This window comes from Sturnira hondurensis, unplaced genomic scaffold, assembly GCF_014824575.4.
Source record: "Sturnira hondurensis isolate 20B ecotype Veracruz unplaced genomic scaffold, ASM1482457v3 Scaffold0015262, whole genome shotgun sequence".
NCBI lineage: Eukaryota > Metazoa > Chordata > Mammalia > Chiroptera > Phyllostomidae > Sturnira > Sturnira hondurensis.
Window position 1 is genome coordinate 1,336,183 of NW_028087893.1, and position 19,456 is coordinate 1,355,638.

At 49.5% G+C, this 19,456-nt stretch overlaps 1 protein-coding gene across 1 annotated transcript in view; it reads left to right on the plus strand.

Moving 5' to 3' along the window:
• ZNF346 (zinc finger protein 346) overlaps positions 1-19,456 on the plus strand; it is a 32,891-nt gene that overhangs the window by 11,068 nt on the left and 2,367 nt on the right. Inside the window, exons 2-6 of the mRNA XM_037064443.1 lie at positions 2,032-2,135; positions 2,704-2,796; positions 4,490-4,634; positions 8,255-8,491; positions 18,228-18,321. Of these exons, the coding sequence (XP_036920338.1) occupies positions 2,032-2,135; positions 2,704-2,796; positions 4,490-4,634; positions 8,255-8,491; positions 18,228-18,321 (673 nt within the window). The remainder of the gene's footprint in view (positions 1-2,031; positions 2,136-2,703; positions 2,797-4,489; positions 4,635-8,254; positions 8,492-18,227; positions 18,322-19,456) is intronic.

Here is a 19,456-nt window from a genome sequence, read left to right on the forward strand (position 1 = left end):
GTAAATGTCCCGTAGTTGTTTTATCCACTCATCTATTTTTTAATTTTTGTTTATTGATATTAGAGAGAGAGAGAGCTCTCTCTCAGTTTGTTGTTCCACTTACCTATATATTCATTGGTTGATTCTTTTTTTTTTTAGATTTTATTTATTTATCTTTAGAGGGAAGGGAAGGAGAGAGGGAGAGAAATATCAGCGTATGGTTGCCTCTGGTGTGTCCCCTGCCGGGAACTGGCCTGCAACCCAGGCATGTGCTCAGACTGGGAATTGAACCGCGATTGTCTGGTTTGCAGGCCCACACTCAATCCACTGAGCTACACCAGCCAGGGCCATTGGTTGATTCTTATATGTTCCCTGACCAAGGATCAAATGCACGACCTTGGCATATCAGGGCAATACTCTAACCAACCGAGCTGCCCAACCAGGGCAAAGGTTGCTCTATTTTTAATTCCAAAAATGTTCCACAAATAGTAAAAAGATACAAAATGTATTATTACTATTTTTAAAGATTTTATTTATTTTAAAAGGGAAGGGAGGGAGAGAAACATCAATGTGTGGTTGCCTCTTGCATGCCCCCTCCTGGGACCTGGCCTGCAACCCACGTATGTGTCCTGACTGAGAATCCAACTGGCAACCCTTTGGTTCACAAGCCAGAGCTCAATCCACTGAGCCACACCAGCCAGGGCCAGAATATATAATTATAATAAAATTTTAAAAGGACAGTGAGGAAATTATTTCCCTTCAAAGTCCTTCAGTCCTTCCAATTCAATCAGGGAAGAAGTCTCTGGTGGGAGCACCCTGGCTTAAAAACCTCTCTTCCCAGTTGCTGTTCTCGTGGCTCTTTTCAGGGGGAGTTCTAAGCCACTGGTGCCAGCATCTGGCTAGAATTGTTTCATTTTCATGGATCTATTATATTTAAGTTTGTGATCTAAAGATTCCTTTTTAAAAGAATGTACTTGTACAGCATGGTAACTATAGTTAAGAACTCTGTATTTCATATTTGACAGTTGCTGCTCTGACCAGATAGCTCAGTTGGTCAGAGCCAAGGTTGCGGGTTCAATCCCTGGTCAGGGCACATACTACTAAGTGCATCAATACGTGGGACAACAAATCACTTCCTCTCTCTCCCCCTACCTCTTCTTTCCTCTCTTCTCTAAAATCATTTTTTAAAGTCACTAAAGAGAGTAGATCCCAAAAGTTCTCATAACAAGAAATAATTGTAACGCTGTGTGGTGCCTGATGTTGGCTGGACTTATTGTGGCGACCGTTTCATGGTTACACAAATGTTGAATCATCTTATTGCACACCTGAAACTAATATAATGTTATATGCAATTATATCTCAGTTAAAAATTTTTTTAAGATTTTTTATTTATTTATCCTAGAGGGGAAGGGAAGGAGAGAGAGAGAGAAATCTCAATGTATGGTTGCCTCTGGTGTGTCCCCTGTCGGGAACTGGCCTGCAACCCAGGCTTGTGCCCTGACTGGGAATCATACCGTGATTGTGTGGTTCGCAGGCCCGCGCTCAATCCACTGAACTACACCAGCCAGGGCTCAGTTAAAATTTTTAAACAGTTTATTTAGTAAGTAAATTTGGCTTACGTGGCATTATAAAATAGGCAGTAGTGTAGATGGTATGAGAACGTAGGTTGAGTTGGGAGTGCAGCAGGGGAAGAGCAGCCCGGGCTTGCTGAGGCGTAAGCCCAGCGCGGCATTGCATTGCTTCGCGCCTGCGTTTGAGGCAGTGTTCAGACATGAAAGCCAGTTTTTTTTTTAATATTTTATTTATTTATCTTTAGAGGGGAAGGGAAGGAGAGAGGGAGAGAAATATCAATGTATGGTTGCCTCTGCCAAGGACACACAATGTATCGTGTGTCCCCTGCCGGGAACTGGCCTGCAACCCAAGCATGTGCCCTGACTGGGAATCGAACCGCGATCCTCTGGTTCGCAGGCCCGTGCTCAATCCACTGAGCTACACCAGCCAGGGCTGAAAGCCAGTTTTTGACTCTGAAATTTTCTGTTTTCCTCTCTGCAGTGGAGCACATGATCCAGAAGAACCAGTGTCTCTTCACCAGCACCCAGTGCAAGGTGTGCTGCGCCCTGCTCATTTCGGAGTCCCAGAAGCTGGCTCACTACCAGGTATGACACAGTGCCTTTAGACGCAGCGCCTTTAGAACGGCACCGCTTGCCAGACCCAGTTCCGAGCCCCTGCCTCTCTCGGGCCTGCGCAGTGAGGTGCAGTCCCTCTAGCCACCCAGGCGTTTCCTCCACGCATGTCGACTGTATTGAAGACTGACTTAATTTTTCCAAGTCTCATTTCTCGCATCCAAATCAGGGTCATTACACATGTGTCTTTCCCTGTAGCTCGTGTAGTAGAAAGTCTGCACTCTGGCTTTAAATAGACTAGAGGTTGACTCAGCGCTGCCACTCATCTTGGGCCAGAAACTGCACCCTCTTCAGCCTCTGAGTCCTCACCTCTAAGATAGAGATGATGACAGTTTTCCCATAGACTGTTGTGAAAATTCGATTTGACAGTATGCACAGTGCCTTGAACAGAGCAGGAACTCAATGCGCTGGGTTTCTTCCCACACCCTCTCCTGCCCAAACGTTTTGTGAGAGTGAATCGGGTGGAAATCTAGTATTTTTGAGTGCCTTAGATATGCAATGGCATTTGGCTATCTTTGATCTTTTTCCTGGGTTCTTGCAGAGCAAAAAACATGCCAACAAAGTGAAGAGATACCTAGCAATCCATGGAATGGAGACATTAAAGGGGGAGACGAAGAAGCTAGACTCAGATCAGGTAATCCAGCTGCCATGTTGGACGCTCGCTTCCCAGCACAGCCAGCAGGCGGGCCGCGTGGTGAAACAGCACGGGCTTTCTGCCAGGCTGCCTCAGCTTCGGTCCCAGCCCTGCCGGGACTGGGGCAGGTCTCGTCACCTCTCTGAGCCTTATTTCTTCCTCTGGAAAAATGAGGATGCTAGCATCAGCTATGTTTTAGGATTATCCAAACTAAAATGAGGAAGGGAAAAAGCGCCCAACCCAGAGCCTGGCACACAGTAGGACCTCAGGAAATGGAGCCGTTGCTGGGCATTACCCACCAGTGGTTTGCTGGAGTGGACAAGAAGCTGGCCATTCACTGCTCCGGGTCCCAAAGTGAAAGGGAACCGGGCTGCTTGCTTTCTTGAGACAGGAAAAGAGCCGAGTTCCCCCCAGGAATGTTTGGAATGAACAAGTGGAAGGAGCAGCTTTCCAGATGCCTGCTCTAACCGAGGTGTGAGCACATTTGTTTTCTGGCATTGATACTGCACAGTGTGGGAATCATGCTGACACAACCCCAATCTCTCAGGGGCACTGTGACTTTTGTCCCGTGGGAGGCCGTGCAGACATTTTGGGATGAGAAGTCAGCAGACTGGGGCCTAGTGCTGGCTCTGCAACTTCCAGGGTGGGCGACTTTGGGTGAATCACTTAGCCTCTGTGCACTCCACCGTAAAATGGGGATAATAACGCCTGCCTCTTCAGGGTGTCCTGAGGTAAATTTTTAATTCCCAGTGGACATGCAACAGTTTATAAACTGTGCCTCCTATTACAGTGGCCACAGGTTTGGAAGGTCTGTGCTCTTCCCTTCCCCAGTTCACTAGACCGATCCCCTGGCTGCCCTTCCCCTTACAATTTCAAGTCCATGGAGTCGGGGTTAATGCTGTGACAAGGGGCAAGTCACTTCGCCTCTTTGTACTTCAGTTCCTTCAACCCGGGTGGCCCAGTAGTTCAAATAAGATCACAGGCTCCTCCCCACCTCCTAATAAAGAATAACTATGCAGCCCCAAATGTCGATAGTGCCAAGATTTAAAACTCTTGTCTTGTTTCCTAGCCATCATATCAAGTAAAACCCAGGGGTCTGCTGCCCCCCAAACCCTGAGTGTCTACTTTGTGCCAGGCCCCAGCAGGGTGCTGGGAGAGGGAACAAAGACGAGCCACACAGAGACGTGAAGCTTCCCGAATGTGGAACATTAGTTCACAGGAAAGTCTCCCAAACTCGGATGCTGTCAGTGTAGGGTGACAGGCAGCATGCTAGAGAGGTCCATTTCAGGCTCTCTGGGAGTACAGAGGAGGAACAAAATTCTACTGGGAATCCTCAGAAAGTGGCTTAATAATTGTTTACTGAATGATTTTCTTGACTAAGAGTCTCCCAGAAGAGGGGATAACTAATCTGGGCCTTGAAAACTAAGCAGACATATGCCAGGCAGGAAAGAAGGAAAGATCATTCTAGGCAACAAGATTGGCCCAAACAAAGCAAGAAAGCCTCAGGGCATCAAGTGGGGACTGGTGAGTAGAGACTGGGATGAATTAGCTGGAGGAGAATTCAGAAAGGTAGGTCGGGGCAATGTGCAAAGGGGGCCTTGCGTGCCCGTTCTCCTGCGGGCAGTGGGGAGCCATGGAAGGTGTTCTGGCCGGGCAGTGACGTGACCAGACCTGTGTTCTTTCTCCCAACCAGAAGAGCAGCAGAAGCAAAGACAAGAACCAGTGCTGCCCCACCTGTAGCATGACCTTTTCCTCCCCTGTCGTGGCCCAGTCGCACTACCTGGGGAAGACCCACGCAAAGAACTTAAAGCTGAAGCAGCAATCCACTAAGGTGGAAGGTACTGGTTTTCCTGAGTAGTGCTATTTTGGGACCCCTCCCGTTCTCAGGGCACCATGGCCAGGTGCTCCAGAAATGCCTGCTGGAGCCACAGACTGGGAGAGGTTGAACTGCTTTTGAGAGCCCTTAAAAACAAAAGTAGGCACAGCTTCGTTGGAATGCAGCCTCGGAGGTCTGCCCACCTAACCTGCGTTCCTTTGGTCCCGTCAGTGTCTCTGCAGAAGCTGTCAGCCCTGAGCCCTTGCTCTAATACTATGATGGAGAGCTGGAGTCCTCCAGGCCCACCGCCACCTGCCTCTCCGGCTCCGCGTTCTCCCTCCCGGCACCCGGCTGCCCTTGTTATCCTGTGTTTCGAGTTGAAAGCTGAAACCTTGTCTTTTTTGTGTGCTCAGGTTATGCCCTGCTCACTATAATCCTCAAAGTGGCCTCTTCTCCTCGAGACAGGGACTTGCCTTTCAAAGCCGGACACTTCAGTGCGGCCACCACTGCCCTGCAGAGTGTGTGTACCTGCTGGGCATCCTTTCACTGCCAGCAAAGTGGCTTCTCTCTGAATAGCCCTTTGTCTCGCCACCCCTGGGGCACGCTTTCCTCTCGTTAACTCCTGACTTTCTGGGGTTTTGCACCTCTGCTAACAGCAGTTAGTCAGGAGTCCAAGTTCTTTTGTCTTTATTTTGTCTTTGTCATTTTTGCTTCTATCCCTTTTGGACCAAGAAATAGACTATACTACCTGTAATACTTATTATCCTTTTTTTTATATTACTGTATTTGAAAACAAGATGACAATGTTTTGGAAGACTTTGAAGACAAAGTAAAAAAACAAATAATTAAAAAAAAACACTTATAATTTTACCCTCTTATCACACCCAAATCTAGTCATTCACGGTACGAAACAGCGGAACATGGACTGTGAAGCCCCAGGCGCCCAGGCTTAAACCCCAGGGCTGCCATTTGCCACCCGTATGGCCTGACTCCTTCATGCCTGGGTTTCCTTGCCTATAAAATGTCAATAACGCTTTCCCCTTCCACAGATATAGGAGGAGCCTAGGCTGTAGCATGTGCCCAGGAAATGACAGCTGCTGTCGTTAGTATTATCACCGTTGTGAAGGTAGCCAGTGAGTGGAATCCCCTGATTTGGTGCAGTAGTTGGTTGGGCATCCACCGCCTGGAGCCTGTCCTTGGCCTTGCCCCTGGTGCCATTCACAGTATCCAAAGGGTTAAATATTAGGCCAAGAAACCAGCTGAAGAACAGAACTTGATAAAGTCACTCACTTATCTTGAAATGAACTCATCTTTCCACAAGTGGGAAAATGCCCTGCAATGTGCCTGGTCCCAAATATTTGTACTCACGAGGTTATTCCCACACCCACTTTTGGCCTCTGACGTGTGTGTGTGTGTGTGTGTGTGTGTGTTTACGTAGGTGTGGCCACTGTGCCCGCATTCTGCTTTCCTTTTGATTTGGTAGTTTAGTCACATTTCCTGTTATTACATGAGTTTATAGCTATATTTCTGGAATTACACACTTTTAATGTAAAAGTAATACAAGCATGTTATAGAGAATATGGAAAATATCAATCAATGAAAAGAAAAAGTACCCGTAATTTTACCATTCAGAGGTAACCACTGTTAGCATTTTGTGGTACTGGGTCTTCTGTAAGCCTTTGTGTGAATATGTATGTGTGCTGTTTTATCTGTGTCTAGATTGAACCCATGTATATGTACATGCAAACATAAATACTTTAAATCTTACTGTTTTTCTAAAAACTATGCATACTCATCATGAATAATTCTAGTTGAAATAATGCAAAAGAACAAAGAGGAAAGTAAAATTTCACCCAAATTCTACCACTAGGAGAAAAATACTGTTAATATTTTTTTGACATTTCAAAATACCAGTACACGCATGAAAACTGTATATATCTTCTCACTTCTCAATAATGGTAGAATCACTATTGTGTGTCTAACTTTCTTTTATACTGTTTTTCATTTTAATACATTTATGCTTTCCTCATGTTATTAGAAGCTTTCTCATAAAACATTTTCAGTAACTATAACATATCTCACTGTACCACATTTAACCTAAGGATTCTGCCCACCGCTTTTCAGTGTTTGTAACTCTGTAGCAAATAGCCCCACTGAGCACTGTTCCTGTCCTTCAAGCTGTTTGCTGAGAGGCAGCTCCCGCAGGCTCCCACAGCTGGCGCAAGGTTACTGGCTTTCAAACCACTGGTTCCCCAAGTGGTTCACCCCAATGCTGCTCCTCAGCCTGTGTTAAACAGTGACCTTCACATCAACCATTCTCTCTTCTGACATCAGAAGTCTGCATTCGTTGTAGAAAAGTTGGGAAATACTGAAAAGCACCCTCTTACTCTGTGCTTTTGGGCTTTTTCCCATACATCACCGTCTCGTTTTTTTGTGGTGGTTTTGCAGAACTGAGGGCATAAGAAACAGATTTCTGTATAACCTCTTTTTAACTCACCACCACATGCTGCATATCTTTCTCATTATTAAATATTCTGCAACATGCTCGTTTACTTTTGGAGTGATTTGCTGAGACAATGGCCAGAAAAATTGAGATTCCCTGTACCGGAAAATCAGTGCAGGAGAAGCCAGCAAGTTCCTCCCAGCTTGCTGAAGACCCTCCCCGCCTCCCCCACCGAAGTGGCACCAGGATGAAGGCACACCTGGGCCACCGAGGAGGGCTGCTGAGCCTACTCCCCCACCACCCTAGGTGGGGGTTCTAGGTCACATTTTTAAAGCAGTAGTTACTAGATCTACACCCTTCCAGCCACATGGCCTCAACAGTGAGTTCATGGCACCCACTGTATGAGGCAGCAGCACCCCCACAGTCAGCACCCCCACAGTCAGCATGGGGAAAGACGCCTGCTGACCCATGGGAGGCTCACACATGTGCCCATACCAGGCTCGGGTGAACGGAGCGTGCTGACCAAAGCCAGACTGTGCCTTCAGGTCTCCTTGCCTCACTGCAACCGGGCAGAGCAGAGAGGCCATGGTCCTGAGGGTCACTCAGACCTGGGCTCCACTTGCTGGCTCAGTGGTCTAAGGCAGGTCATTTCACCTATGAGCCTCGGCTCTTTGTAATGTAGCAAAATGATGCCTTACTCATGGAGCAGTTCTGAGAACAAAGCATGGAACTGAATGTCACTGTCACCCTGTTTTCGTCCCCCCTCACCCCCCCCCCCCCCGGCCCAAAAGGCACTGTAGCAGGAAAGGCCTCCCAGTGTAGTTGCTCATTTCCTCCATCTGCACAGTGACCTCCAGCTCTCTACCTGGGGCGCTGTGAGGAGTCCCGGGGAATTCTGAAGGATAACAAGTCTGCGAGCATGCACCCTCTCTAGTCTGTTGTCATTTGGCAACTTAATAGCAAAAGTGCTAAGCTTCCTCGGGCTCTTGAGAAAGCAAGACCCAGTGCCCAAAGCAGTTATAGCAATTGAACAAATAGCAGCCCCCGTCTCTGCAGCTGTCACAGCACTGTCCCCAGCAGCTGGGCCGCGAGTGCAGGTGTGGTTACCTAGTGAACGGCCTCCATCTGCGTTCAGCATGCTGCTCAAGAGCCCGCACCTTCTGTCTTCTCACTGTTTCTGTTGGGCTCTCTCACTGCAGCTCCGTCGAAACGCCTTACAAACCCTCTCCTCGTGGCCTCCACCTTAGCCGCCTCGCACCAGAGCAGAGAGGTGAGAGACCCAGACAAGTTCTGCAGCCTCTGCCACGCAACTTTCAACGACCCTGTCATGGCTCAGCAACACTACATGGGCAAGAAACACAGGAAGCAGGAGACCAAGCTCAAGCTCATGGCGCACTACGGGCGGCTGGCAGACCCTGCAGTCACCGACTCGGCAGGTACGGGGGCCTGGGGGCTCAGCTCACACTCGTGGCTGGATCACGGCTGGACCACCAAGGTGATACCTCTCCTCCCGAGGTCTGGGGCAAACTCAAAGGCCTGCAGAGCCCCGGAGGAAATCCAAACAAAGGGAAGGACCTGGAGGGGGTGTGGTCAGCCAAAGGTTTCAGCCTCTCCCGGCCAACTCTAGCCACTTGCTACCATATCTGTCCGTTTGTCAAGAGGCTCTAGAAGCCGGATTTAAACAAGAATTCTTATTTTCAAATGCGTGACTAATTTTTTAAATGTGAAGCCCTGTGAGATTTGGGCCAAGGGCCACCAGTTTGCAGCCTTTGATTTAAACTTTCTGCCATTCCCACTCCTTTCGTGAAGGCCTTCATGGCCTCCGCCAGATTTCAGAGTGTCCTGGGGCCCCTCCTCTCCCAGCGGGCAGGCCTGCCTGTGCTCCTGGGACAGCGTCAGGGAGCAGAGCATTGGGACTCGAGTGGTGGCTCCTGCCCTGGCCTCAGTGTGCTCACTGGGCACAGGAGAGAGGGTTAGGAGGGGAGGAGCCCTCCCCTCCTCTGTGCTTCTCACTGCCTGTAGTGGGGTAGTGAGGTCATCGTCTTGTTCAGCCAGTCAGTGTTTATGGAGTGCCTGCTGTGTGTCCTCACTGAGGTGCAGTGGTGACCGAGACTGACACAGCTCCTGTCTCAGCAGCCTGTGTGAGCTCGAGTGTTGGTCCCCAGGGGCCCCTCCCCAGGCCGTGCAGGTCCAGCACCAGACGGCCAGCGCCTCAGGCATCAATATCTCGGCCTCAGGGAAGCCGCTTCCCGAAGGCATCTGTGCTCTTCCCGCCGAGCTGGACAGGTGAACACACAGCCATCTCAGATATTCCAGGCCGCCTGTGGGCAGGGGAGGGGCACAGCTCTCGAACAGCCCTCCAACCCCAAAGCAACCACATGGCACTGGCCACCCTGCCGACCTTGAGCAGTGCTGACGGAGGGCACACAGCAGTGGCTGCGAAGCAGGGCAGAGAGCCCTTGCTCGAGCAGGGGGCAGGGATTGCTGCCTCCCACCCCTACCCTCTGTGCCACCGAAGGACCGCTGTGCAAGCCTCTTCCAAACTGGAAAGGGATGGCTGGTGTTTTCGTACCATTCCCACACACGGGCAATGCCTTCCCCTTTAACAGGGTTGGCCTCACACAAACCTCAGAACCAAGTTCCTTAGAACCCTGCTTCACAGAGGCCTCTCATTTCGGCCTATGATTGATAGGAGCAGCACAGCGCCCCACTGGCCTGGCCAGGGTCTCTTGTAGCTGACCCTCTCTGCTCCAGCCCTGCCCCTCCTTTTCTCAGCCCCGCCCTAGCCATCCCTTGTCACCTCCTGTCCACTGGCTGTACTTGGCACTGCCGAGTTAGAGCTGCTTATCTTTTTTTAAAATAATTTTTTTATTTAATTCTTGTTCAAGTACAGCTTTCTGTCTTATATTCCCAACCCTGCCCGCCCCTCCTCCCAGAGCTGCTTATCTTAATGTGTGTCCATTCTGTTCTTTGTCTCCAGCCAGAGCCTCCTTTCTGTACCCACCCTCCCCCATTTGCCTAAATCAGGCACGTAGTCTTGGAACTGTAACCTTGGTTTATTTGTTTTTCTTGCTTAAGGCATTTGCTTTAAAGGTCAGCCAAAATCTTTCATGAAAACCTAGGCAGAGGAGCAGGGGCATCACGTGTCCCTTTGATATTGGATATACATTATAACTTAGTCCCCACGGCATTCCTATAAATAGGCATGGTCTTCTTACTTCACAAATAAAAAAGATAGTACTCAGCGTGACTTGCTCAAGGACATGCAGGTAATGTGACTTGATGGCGATTGGTGACACCGCCAGCATGGGTCTCTAGCTCTGTCTGGCTCCAAAATTGCTCCTGCCTCCAGCTCTGAGTACTGAGCAGAGGGTTGTTCCTGTAGGTACCCAAAGTGAGCAGAAGGCTGAGCCCAACCCGGCCCCTCGCTCATGGAGCTGGGGTGAGGACCCAGGAGTGCAGTCATGCCTTCAGCTGACGGGCTCTGCCTCAGCAAGGGTTCGGTTTGTGGGCAGCTTGACGTCCCCCTGCCCCCACCACCGGCTTCAGTTCAGATGACACTTGTCCATTTGTTCAGTCATCCTGCATCTACCGGTCCTGGCTGCTGGTGTCCAGGCCTTAGGCTGGGGTTCTCGCCTGTAATCACCTGCTTTAATAGCCATAGCAAAAGGACGTTGGGATCAGTAAGAGGAAATGGGCTCCATCCGGGTAGCTCGGTCTGTTAGAGCCACATCTTGATAGGCCAAGGTTGTGGGTTTGATCCCAGGTCAGGGCACATAAAGAGCCAACCAATGAGGGCATAAATAAGTGGAAAGACAAATCGACATTTCTCTCTCTCTCTCTCTCCCCGCCCCACCACTCTCTAAAATGAGTCAATAACTTTTTTTAAAGAAAGATCAAGTGATTTCTCCTGGGCCACACACTAGGCAGCAGCAGAGCAGCTTTGAAAGAGGTCAAGTTTTGTGTTGGGTCCAGAGACTAGTTTCCACGGGGCTCCTGGCAAGTGTCTCCTGACAATTTGGGCCAAATGTGAGATGACCCAGAGTGTCCGCAGCTCCCACTGGGGCCAGATGCAGCATCTGCCAAGCAGAATAGACAACACTGGGAGTCCACTGTGAGCCCCAGGCTCACCTTTCCCTCATTTCCCCGCAAACTAAAACCAAAACCTGCACACCATTCAGGCAGCCAGGTCCTTCGGCCTCCAGCACCCCCGGCACCCTCCAGGTTGCTGCTGTCCTCTGCTTCGCCCCGTCCCTTCTGGCCTCGCCTCCTGCACAGAACGGGTCTGCTTCCTCTGCCCCATGCTGACCCCTCAGTCTCCTCAACCCCTTCACTTAGGATGGGCTGCAGGCCTTATAAAGTCTGTATATAGTCAGGAAATATTTACTGATCTTTTTCCTAACATAGGCCAGGTGTTGTACATGTGGTGATAAATAAGAGGCGTTGTCCAGGTTCCCTTGGAACTTAAAGTGCACAGAGAAGGTAGGCATAGAGCGAGTAACAATGGGACAGCTTTAGAACAGGAAGTCCGTGGACACTATGAAGATGCCCTGCTGTGAGGGAGCCTTCCCAGAGGGTAGAGGGACTGTGTGGGCCGCAGTGACACTGGGAAGAGGAGCGAGGGTCCATTCACTGCCTGTGGGTCATGTTCAGGGTCTAGGCCTTTGTCCTGAGAGCCCTGGGAAGCCACCAACAGTTTCAGTGCCAGTTAGAAAGTGGGGCATGGCTTGCCGTAGGAAGCACGGGTGGTGGGAAGGAGCAGCAGTGCGGCTACCGCCATGGTTCCTGCTGGAGAGGACAGGAGCCAGGCCCAAGGAGCAGCATAGGAGGTGGGGATAGGTGGATTCGCAGTGTGTTTGGGATGTAGAATTGTCGAGCCTTGGCCATCGAATGTGAGAGGTAAGGGAAAGGGAACAGGCAAGGATGGTGCCCAGAGTCAGGTGAGTAACCAGGTTTCGTCAGCTAAATTGAAGATGCCTGTGAGATATCCAAATAGAGGTGCTGGAGAGGCGGTTGAGTACGCAGGTTGAGACCTTAAACAAGAGATCTGAGTGCGAGATGCTGCCATTTTGGTAGCTCAGAAACCGTGCAATAGCTGTCTCCGGAGCATGCCCGCCCCTGTCTGTCCCGTGCATCTTTACCTTTTCTCAGGGCCCCATGAACCTTACGACCACGGGCGCAGTGGGCAGTGGCAGCTCATCCCCAGCTAGCCCCCTGAACCTGTCTTCAAGGCCCCCTCTTCACTGACGTTTTAGTGAGCCCAAAGCAGCCCTGCCTAGGGCTCTCCAGTTGCTGCTTCTGCCCTAAGCCTTCCTTTGTTTCACTGTCGCCAGCTTTAATAATCTGTTAAATATTGGTAGTTGCACATGTTTTAACCTAATAGGTGGTCACTGAAGTCCAGGAAATGAATATGGTGCCCCAGAGAGCTCAGAGAAGATCGGGCGTCTCAGATTGAGCCCTCCGGACATGGGCATAGGCTGCAGCACGCATGTGCCCTGAGGGCTTTGCGCAAAGGGAAGTGAGCACAGACAACAAATCTCGTGTGACTCCACTTGTGTCTGGAGACATCTGGAGCGATCAGGTCACCGAAACAGGAAGCAGAATGGTGTGGGTCATCGCCAGAGGGTAGGGGCAGGGGGAGCTGTTTAATCAGTGTAACTTTTTAGTTTTTCAAGATGAAAAGTTCTAGGGATTGGTTGCCCAACCATGTAACAAACATGATGAACACATGAGTTTCTCTAGCCAGGCCTATTTTTTAACATTACTGAATTGTACACTAAAATGGCTTGGATAGTAAATTTTCTGTCATGTTTTACCAAAATTAAAGGGAAAATAATTTAAAAATTAAAAGAAAAAGATTGTACCCTCTGGAAATCCGCTATTAACAATAGAAGTCAAACAGGAGTTAGCGAGAGACAGAGAAGGAGCCACCAGAGGGCAAAGGTCAGGAGCACGCGCTAGAAGGGCAGAGGGGGTTGAAGGAGGGAGGAGGCGGCAGTTCCGTCGGGGGCTGTGCGGAGCTTGGACATCAGGCGGCCTTGTTGGCGTCCGTTCATCCAGCAAGTCTGGATCCAAGGAAGCCAGCACCAGTCTCGGAAAGCGTGTGTGAGTGTGCATGCAGGTGGTGTGTCTGAGTGTGTGTGAGAGTGAGTATGGTGGGAGAGGCTACAAAGTGCTTGAAAGGCAAGGAAATGGAGAAACAAGTGTAGACAGGTCTTTCACAAGGCTCAGCAGTGAAAGGAAGGAAGCAATGGGTGCCTTTTCAAATAAGCCAGGTGTTTAAAAATCAGCCCTAGTGACTTCTACTTCACACAATCACAAAGGTGAACCAGAACATCAAACTCATCAAGCGAGGACTTCAGCCAAGATGGAGGTGTAGGTAGACACACTGTGCCTCCTCGCACAACCAAAAGAGGGACAACAACAATTTAAAAACAGAAAACCACCAGGACTGACAGAAAATTGAACTGTATGCAAGTCCAACTGTATGCAGTCCTCCTTCTTTAAGGAGTTAAAGAAGAAATACTCACCTAGACAGTAGGAGGGGTGGAGACAGGCAGCCGGGCAGAGAGGACTCGTGGCAGGAGGCGGCTGGAGGACCAGTTGGTCCCACATTCACATGCAGATAAACTGGGAGGAACATCTGGGGAGTGAGACCCGCAACCCAGGGTCCCAACAGAGAAATAAAGCCTCAAACCTCTGACTGAAAACACCTGTGGGGGTTGAAGCGCCAGGAGAGACTCCCAGCCTCACAGGAGAGCTCATTGGAGAGACCCAAGGGTCCCAGAACGTACACAAGCCCACCCATTGGGGAACCAGCACCAGAAGGGCCCACTTTGCTGGTGGGGAGCGGGGAAAGTAACTCAAAGCTGGCAGAAAGTCCCTGGCTGGTGTAGCTAAGTGGATTGAGCACAGGCCTGTGAACCAGAGGATCGCGGTTCGGTTCCCAGTCAGGGCACATGCCTGGGTTGCAGGCCGGTTCCCTGCAGGCCAGCTCCCAGCAGGGGACACACCAAAGGCAACCATACATTAATGTTTCTCTCCCTCTCTCCTTTCCCCTCTAAAGATAAATAAATAAATAAAATCTTAAAAAAAAAAGCTGTCAGAAAGTGGAGCAAGTACTGTTGTTCCCTCTCAGACCCTCCCCCACGTATAGCATCACAACATAGCAACATATGTTGCCCCACCCTGGTGAACACCTAAGGCTCCACCCCTTATATGTAACAGGTATGCTGACACACACACACAAAAATGGCCCAAATGAAAGAATGCTTCAAAGCTCCAGAAAAAATACAATTAAGTGATGAAGAAATAGCCAACCTATCAGATGCAAAGTTCAAAACACTGGTAATCAGGATGCTCCAGGAACTCACTGGGTACTTCAGCAGCATAAGAAAGACCCAGGCAGCAATGAAGGTTGCATTATATGAAATAAAGAAAAATCTACAGGGAACCAACAGTGATGGAAAGGAAACCAGGACTCAAATCAATGGTTTGAAGAAGAAAGAAACATTCAACCAGAACAGAATGAAGAAACAAGAATTCAGAAAAATGAGGAAAGGCTTAGGAACCTCCAGGAGATCTTTAAATATTCCAACATCTTAATTATAGGGGTGCCAAAAGGAGAAGAAGAGCAACAAGTGGGAAACTTATTTGAACAAATAATAAAGAACTTCCCCAATCTGGCAAAGGAAACAGACTTCCAGGAAATCCAGGCAGCTCAGAGAGTCCCAAAGAAGTTGGACCCAAGAAGGAACACACCAAGGCACATCATAATTACATTAGCCAAGATTAAAGATAAGGAGAGACTCTTAAAAGCAGCAAGAGATAAGGGGACAGTCACCTACAAAGGAGTACCCATCATACTGTCAGCAGATTTCTCAAAAGAGACCTTACAGGCAGGAAGGGGCTGGAAAGAAGTATTCCAAGTCATGAAATCCAAAGACCTACATCCAAGATTGCTCTATCCTGCAAAGCTTTCATTTAGAATGGAAGGGCAGGTAAAGTGTTTCTCAGATAAGGTCAAATTAAAGGAGTTATCATCACCCAGCCCTTATTATATGAAATATTGAAGGGACTTATCTAAGAAAAAGGAGATCAAAAATATGAACAGTAAAAAGACAACAAACTCACAGTTATTAACAGCCGAAACCTAAAACAACAAATTAAGCAAACAACTAGAACAGGAACAGAATCATAGAAAGGGACATCACATGGAGGGTTATCAGTGTGGGAGTGGGAGGGGAAGGGGGGGGAAGGTATAGAGAATAAAAAGCATAAATGGTAGGTAGGAAACCGACAAGGGGAGGTTAAGAATAGTATAGGAAATGGAGAAGCCAAAGAACTTATATGTAAGATCCACTAACATGAACTGAAGGGGAAGAATGCAGATGGGAGGGGGTGTGCAGGAAGAAGGGGAATAGAGGGAGGCAAATGGGACAAAGGTAATAGCACAATCAATAAACTCTGTTAAAAAACATATCAAATGAAAAACAGATGAAAGTTGGTGAGTGTGAGTACTGGATAGACGTTGTTTTAGAGCACCGATGAATTGTGCAGTTCCCCAAATGACAATTTTGAGTCCAGGTTGCAGATCAGCAGGCAGTGTGCTGAGTGAGGTCGTGCGCCTCACGAGGTCTGCAGGAGAGTTCAGAGAGGGGTGTGGTGCCAAAGGGAGAACAGGGCGTCCCCACCAGGGTGTGAAGCCCAGCTCTGACCCAGGTCACCCGCCTCTTTCACCTTTTGGGGTCTGTTTCCTGCTTTGAAAAATGGAGATGACCACCTGGCTTGTAGGGTTGTTGTAAGAATCCAACGACACAGCCCTGGCTGGTGTGGCTCAGTGGATTGAGCGCCAGCCTGCAAGCCAGAGGGTTACTAGTTCGATTCCCAGTCAGGGTACATGCTTGGGTTGCAGGCCAGGTCCCCAGTGGGGGGCCTGAGACAGGCAACCACACATTGATGTTTCTCTCCCTTTCTTTCTCCCTTCTTTCCCCTCTCTCTAAAAACAAATAAAGTCTTTTTTTTATTGTAATTTAATTTAAAAAACTAAATCCTTAAAAAAAAAGAATCTGGTGACACAAATACCCAAAATCCTGGCGTGGTGCCTTGTGCTCACTAGATAATAATAGTGGACTTTTGTAATCTGGGCATCAGTGACTCATAACCATTGGTGGTTGTCACCCCAGCCCAGTCCCAAGTCCCACTCTTGACCTTGGGGACAGGGTGGTTCTAGTAGTTGGTTGTGCAGCTTTTCTGTGTTAGAGTCAAACAGTGATTTTTAGCCTTAAATACCTAGAAAGGACCTGAGTTGTGATTGCAGGGAGTTTCCCCATAAGTGAAGATGCAAGGGAGACGAATGGACCCAGGGACATCAGGGACCCCAGCTCACTTATGGAGGAGGGGAGGTGGTCTGTGCTCCCAGGGGCTGCAGCTGCCGTGGAAGGATGCTCAGAAGACGCTCTCCACCTCTTTGGCAGCGACTCCTGAACCCGTGAGAGTGGATTAATAACAGCGATAAAAGCTTACATGTTTTGGACGTTTACTGTGTGCCAAATGCTTTCACTGGAATCACTGCAATGACCTAATGAGGCTGACACCGATGTTGACCTCATTTTATAGGTAAGAGCCCGAGTTTTTGAGAAGCCCCACTTGGACCTCATCTCAGAGAGGTTAAGTAACTGACCTACAGCCCTACTAAGAAATGGCAGAGCAGGGAGTTGGGCCCAGGCGATCTCACTTCGAGACTGGGAGACACTAGGGTGGTGGATGGTTTAAAAAGCAGAACTGGGGCTCCTGGAATCACAGTGAAGTGCATTGCCTGTGAGGTCTGTCTGGAAAACTCCAGGCTTTGTTAATATAATGAGAACAGTTTGCACATCAGTATAACCTGGCAGCAAGGAGAGTGGACTGGGATGCATAGGTGTGAGCAATGACGACTTCACTGTATTCATCAGTGGGGGCAGTAGACGCTGTTGAATGAACATGTGTACTGTGTGGCCATCGCACTCAAAATGACTGAGCAAGTAGAGTAACAAATCTGCATCAGTGTTTGCATTAAGCTTGAACATTCCTCTGTGGAAACTATTGGGATGATTCAGAAGGCCACAGCTGCGGGCAACTGGTGACTGGCAGCTTCATCACGACAACACACCCACTCATGCGTCACATCTTGTGCAGAGTTTTTTGGTGAAACATCAGATCATTCAGGTGACTCAGCCCCCTACAGCCCAGATTTGGTGCCCTGTGACTTCTGCCTTTTCCTAAAACTAAAGTCATCTTTGAAAGGGAAGAGATTTCAGACCGTGGATGAGATTCAGGAAAATACGATGGGGCAGCTAATGGTGATTGAAAGAACTGTGTGAGGTCCCAAGGTGCCTACTTTGAAAGGGACTGAGGCATCATTGTCCTGTGTACAGTGTTTCTTGTGTCTTGTACCTTCTTCAATAAATGTCTCTTTTTCACATTGCATGGCTGGATACCATCTGGGCAGACCTCGTATATGGGGTGCTTGGTAAACAATAGCACTGCTTTTTATTGTGTTAGGAGTTGTGAGATAATCGGCTCATAGTTGAGAAAAGCTGGGGATAAGAAAGGGGAAGGGATTCGGCCAAGGTCGTGTGAAGGCAGAACCAGGACTCCAGCCCCGTATCTCTGCTTCTGACCATCTCTCTCTGCGAGACCATGTGTGGAAAGGCCACTTTGCCATTGGAGCAGCCCTGGTAAGGAGACAGGTGCCCCAGAGTCCCAGAGTAGAAAAGCAGATTGGTTTTCCAAGCAGACCTCATCGGTTACTGTTACCGCAGGCCAGAGGAGAGTGGCACCTGCCCAGAGATCCCAGGGCAGGGCGTCCTGAGTGAGGCCACTTAGCACTGTCCAGGTGGGGAAAACAGGTGCACCAGATGCCGCCTCTGTTCTGTCCATCTTTCATCCACTCAACGGACAGCTGCCCTGGACAGGTCTGACACTGGGCCTGGGGGCACGGAGGATGGGGGGAAGAGGTTCCCGCCCTCAGGGAGCACAAAGGCCCAGCACGTGCCCCAGAGCACGGGACCTCTGGGGTTCTTGTCCCTGCTCCATCCGCAGAAGGACATGTGCAGGCCCTCTCGGAAGCTGCAATGCCCAGGCCCCTTCTTACTGGGGAACTAAGTGTGTTGGCTTTTATGTGTGTTTCAGCTGGGAAGGGCTACCCATGCAAGACGTGTAAGATCGTGCTGAACTCCATAGAACAGTACCAAGCTCACGTCAGCGGCTTCAAACACAAGAACCAGTGAGTAATCATGCTTTGAAGTTCAAGAGCCTGCAGCAGGAGCTCTGAGCTTCTGAATCAGAACAAAGCCGGGGACTACTTGGCTAAAAGGGAATCCTGGCAACCATTACTCAGTCACCAGAAATCAGTCTGTTAACAGAAAGAGGTTTCACTCCCGTCAGCCCCTCCCCGGCCTGTGGACCTCCCTGGCTGGAAGTGTTGGCGCAGAAACACAGGCAGGTCCCTCCGAGGTCTCCCATGGGAGGTCTCCCAGAGCTCTCCATCTCCAGTTCTGACCTGTAGCAGGCCTGTAGCACCCTGCGATGGAAGCCTTTTCTCCCTCAACTCCATGGCAAGGGCTCCCTCTACAGGTCGTTACCAAACATGACTTTCCTTCCTTGGTCAAATACTGAACACCTGAGTGGTGGCAGGATCCCCTCCAGCCCCTGCTCTCAAGACCTCACATTCTGCTGGGAGGAGACCTAGCACGAGTAAACTCCAGCAAGTACGAATTGTGATGAGTCCTTGGAAGGGAAGAGATGAACAGAGAGTCGCCCATCCATGACTCGTGAAAATGAGTAACGTTCTTTGGGTGCCTGTTCTGTTGCAGCCGTATACCAAGCATTCACTTTCAGGTAGTTCAAGCGCCCTGGGGAAAAGAGGTCATTATTCTGATTTTACAGACACAGACAGACACCATTAGGAGCAACCCTGTGAGGCAAAGCCGTAGTTCCAGCCGAGGTGTCTCTGGCTCAGGGCACCCTCCTCCTGGACCCCATGCTGACAAGGAGCTTATGGTTCCATGTGGGATGGAGCAGCCCGGGGTGGCCAGGGGCCTATGTCCCTTCCTCTCAGGAAGGGACTGTGTGGTGCAGACAGTATGCCACAGCATAGCCTTCGGAGGTCGGAATCATCTCTGTTTTACAGATGAGGAGACAGTTTCGGGCAGGCGAGTCCATGCAGTGTGGGCTTTGACTGGCATTTGGCTCTGCTTTGCTACAGAGCCGAGCAAATTAGAGGCGGTGGAAACAGTGCACCGCCAGAAGTGGTCCTGGCCCTCTCCCTCTTAGTTCGCCTGGAGTCTCCCCTCCCCCAGCAGGCCTTCCTTTGCATTTGTAGGTGTGTCTTTAACTGGGAAGGCTCTTGAGATGTCTCC